Source organism: Lepidothrix coronata, unplaced genomic scaffold, assembly GCF_001604755.1.
Source record: "Lepidothrix coronata isolate B3197 unplaced genomic scaffold, Lepidothrix_coronata-1.0 Scaffold198, whole genome shotgun sequence".
NCBI lineage: Eukaryota > Metazoa > Chordata > Aves > Passeriformes > Pipridae > Lepidothrix > Lepidothrix coronata.
In genome coordinates this window covers 33052-34575 of record NW_016690378.1, presented here as the reverse complement: position 1 = coordinate 34575, position 1524 = coordinate 33052, and the positions used below count along the sequence as shown (strand labels likewise).

At 50.2% G+C, this 1524-nt stretch overlaps 1 protein-coding gene across 1 annotated transcript in view; it reads right to left on the bottom strand.

The window, feature by feature from the left end:
* Positions 1-70: 70 nt before the first annotated feature.
* PPCS (phosphopantothenoylcysteine synthetase) overlaps positions 71-1524 on the bottom strand; it is a 4751-nt gene continuing 3297 nt past the window's right edge. The window contains exon 3 of the mRNA XM_017832026.1: positions 71-503. Coding sequence (XP_017687515.1) covers positions 180-503 — 324 coding nt within the window. The 3' untranslated portion in view covers positions 71-179. The remainder of the gene's footprint in view (positions 504-1524) is intronic.

Here is a 1524-nt window from a genome sequence, read left to right as displayed (position 1 = left end):
TCACTTCCGTGTTATTTCTCTTTCCCGAAGCCATGACAAATCGTGGCCAAGCTGTGGGGAAGTGACACAGTTTTGGATGGGCCTCCAGAGCGTCCTGGAGGTTTGGTTTATTTACCTGGACAGGGAATCACTCCAGGGAATCATTCCAGTTCCTCTCCAGCACAATTCCCAGCTGCTCCTCAGCCTTTCCTCTCTATGAAGGCCGTGTGCTGCCCCTGCAGGTAACTCACAATTTTCTCCTCTATCTCCATGCCTTGTGCTAGTTCCTCCTCAGAGAGGGACAGGGGGGTCTGTGAGTCGCTGGTGACGATGATGACAGAGGTCCTGCGGGATTCCAGGACATTGGCCACCACCACCTGGTGCCGGTACTTCTCCAGAGCCTGCCGGGATTTGTCGATCAGGATCTGGGGATCCGTTTCCAGCTTGAAGGAGATCACAAAGGCATCAGGGGCCCAGTCTTTGACCAGGGGGGACAGCATTTTTGGCACCATCTTCATTGTGATCTGCGAAGGACAAACACACCCATCAGTCAAAACATCACAGTGAGTTGTAGTAAGAGAGGGAAATTCCAGCTCGCAGCGGGAAGTTCTGCGAGGCAGTGTTTGATCAGCCCTCAGCAAACAGTGCTCAAATGTCACTGCAACACCCTGTAAATTTAACTTACAGGATCAGTGAGGTGCCACCAATGAGCAGGGTGTAAATTCAATTCAACTTAATTCAACTCAATTCAATTCAACTCAACCCAACTCAATTCCATGACCAAAGTGGTACCCACAAAAAGCAGGGGAGTTCTGAAGCAGGGCCACAGGAACTCTGCATTCCCAGAGCTAAACCCCACTCTGGGAATATAAATATAAGCAGAGGAAGATTAAAAAAAAAAAAAAAAGCATTACAGCTTCAGAAGTCTGAGTTTTTCAGCTCTCTAGAATCCAGGCAGTTTATTCCACCTTCAGCTTTGCTTCTCTCAACTCCTTAAGGCACATGAGGCTTCAAAGTCCCAAAGCACAGGGGGGGAAAAAAGTAGGAGACTCTGTTCTCCAGCTTCCCATCACTGGGAATCAGGTTGGGTCCCACCTTTCTGGTGCTAATGATAAAGAAATAAGCCCAGAAGCTGATTAAATTCAATTAATTTCGTGTTTGTTACACACAGAGCTCTGGAGTCAACTGCTCCCATCACTGAGAGGGCAAGAGACGTGTGTGTTGGACCATCATCAGTGCAGGCAGGATGGATCCAGAGTCATGGAATGGTCTGGTTTGAAAGAGACCCTAAAGACCATCTTGTCCCACCCCCTGCCCTGGGCAGGGACACCTTCCACTAGCCCAGGTTGCTCCAACCTGGCCTTGGACACTTCCAGGGATGGGGCAGCCACAGCTTCTCTGGGCAACCTGTGCCTCCCCTCTCACAGGGAGGGATTTCTCCCCAAAATCCCAGTCTGGATCAAGCCTCTTTTAGGTTAAAGCCATTCCCCCTTGTCCTGTCACTCCAGGCCCTTGTCCAAAGCCTCTCTCCAGCCAGAAGGCAGC